This window comes from Sinocyclocheilus grahami, unplaced genomic scaffold, assembly GCF_001515645.1.
Source record: "Sinocyclocheilus grahami isolate Dianchi unplaced genomic scaffold, SAMN03320097.WGS_v1.1 scaffold661.1, whole genome shotgun sequence".
In the NCBI taxonomy this organism is placed as follows: Eukaryota; Metazoa; Chordata; class Actinopteri; order Cypriniformes; family Cyprinidae; genus Sinocyclocheilus; species Sinocyclocheilus grahami.
Genome location: NW_015505840.1, coordinates 213713 through 215218, shown reverse-complemented (window position 1 = coordinate 215218; position 1506 = coordinate 213713). Strand labels below are relative to the sequence as shown.

Sequence of the window (1506 nt, the reverse complement as noted above, 5' to 3'; positions counted from 1 at the left end):
TATATATATATATATATATATATATATATATATATATATATATATATATATATATATATATATATATATATAATTATAATTATTATTATTTTCATTTATATTGTTTGGTAAATTATATAAAAATATATTTTCCAATAAATAAATATATATATATATATATATATATAACTATATTTTTTATAAAATATTATGCTATTAATGTAAACTATGCTGTATATGCTTTAAAAAAACAAAGTTTTGAGCAGCAGGTGACACCAAATGTGTTGATTTATAATTTCTTAGTAAATTAAAATGCGAGATATTTCTAACAGTTGGATATCAGCCAGCACTGTCAATGTTTCATTTAATTTTAGCACATAAATGTCCCCATGAAACTATAAAGCCATCTCAAGTCTCCTGCTTTGTGTTACAGCAGAGCTAGTGGAGTTGAATGCCTAATTTGCATAATGTAAATGAGTATGAAGTGAATCTAAATATGTAAATAAGGTGGTGTGGGATAGCGGGGCCTCTCGATGTCTCTCATCAGTGATTCAACAGCATTTCTTTGCGATTATTTGGCTTTATAAGACTTGTGGTAGTTGTATTCTTAATGCAAGAAATATCATTTTTATAATCGTTTTTTTTTTTTACTGTTTTTCTTTTTTGAAATTATAAACATATTTTATATATATATATATTTCTGTTATGTTTTGATGGAGATTATAACCCTTGTCTTGCAGAGTTCATTGTCAAGCGTACACATACATGTCAGCACAGCCATACATGCAAAGTCAGTAAATGCTTCATTAGCATTCTAATAGGGTGGGCGGAGAGGGGCGGGGCTGGGAAACTCCGACAGTGAGGGGGCGGGGTCAGAGGTCACCCGCTCCTCAGGCCCTCTAGAGGAGCTGTCAGTCAAACTCGCCTCAAGGTCACCATAAAGTCCAGCCCAACAAAGATGGCCAACAATGTGTCTGTCAAGCTTTATTTACCGCACTTCCTCAATAGGAAAGGAGCATTGGCTAAGTGTCAATCAGCCGGCCTGTGACTGTGTGTGTGTGTGTGTGTTGATTCTCTTTGAATTACTGATATTCATGTTCTACGCTCAGTGTTTACATCTGGTTGACACTGACATAAGAAGTTTCAGTATACGGCGTTGCATATGCCCAGCGCATCTCTGGCATTCAAATACTGTCAGTGGGAAAGTTTTAGTGCTTCGTTAAATAGATTTACATTTAATTACCTTTATTCAAAGCGACTTACAAAAGAGGAACAAACTTTTACATCCTAAGAAGGCAGTAACATGCTATAATACAAAACAAGATGGTTTAGAGTAGATTTGTTGTATTTTCTTACAGAAACTTGAATTTACTATAATCTGTGAAGTTTAATTGTTCTCTTTTTGTCTATTTCTGTGATTGCAGGCAAACCAGTAATGATTATCACCGAATATATGGAGAACGGCTCACTGGACATGTTTCTCAGAGTAAGATCAATACACTAAAACGATTTAAACTATATATATAT

The 1506-nt window shown here is 32.9% G+C and overlaps 1 protein-coding gene across 1 annotated transcript in view; it reads left to right on the top strand.

Annotated features, from left to right (window-relative positions):
• The window catches only part of LOC107558826 (ephrin type-A receptor 4-like), a 47517-nt gene that overhangs the window by 35859 nt on the left and 10152 nt on the right, over positions 1-1506 (top strand). Inside the window, exon 12 of the mRNA XM_016242510.1 lies at positions 1404-1465. Coding sequence (XP_016097996.1) covers positions 1404-1465 — 62 coding nt within the window. The remainder of the gene's footprint in view (positions 1-1403; positions 1466-1506) is intronic.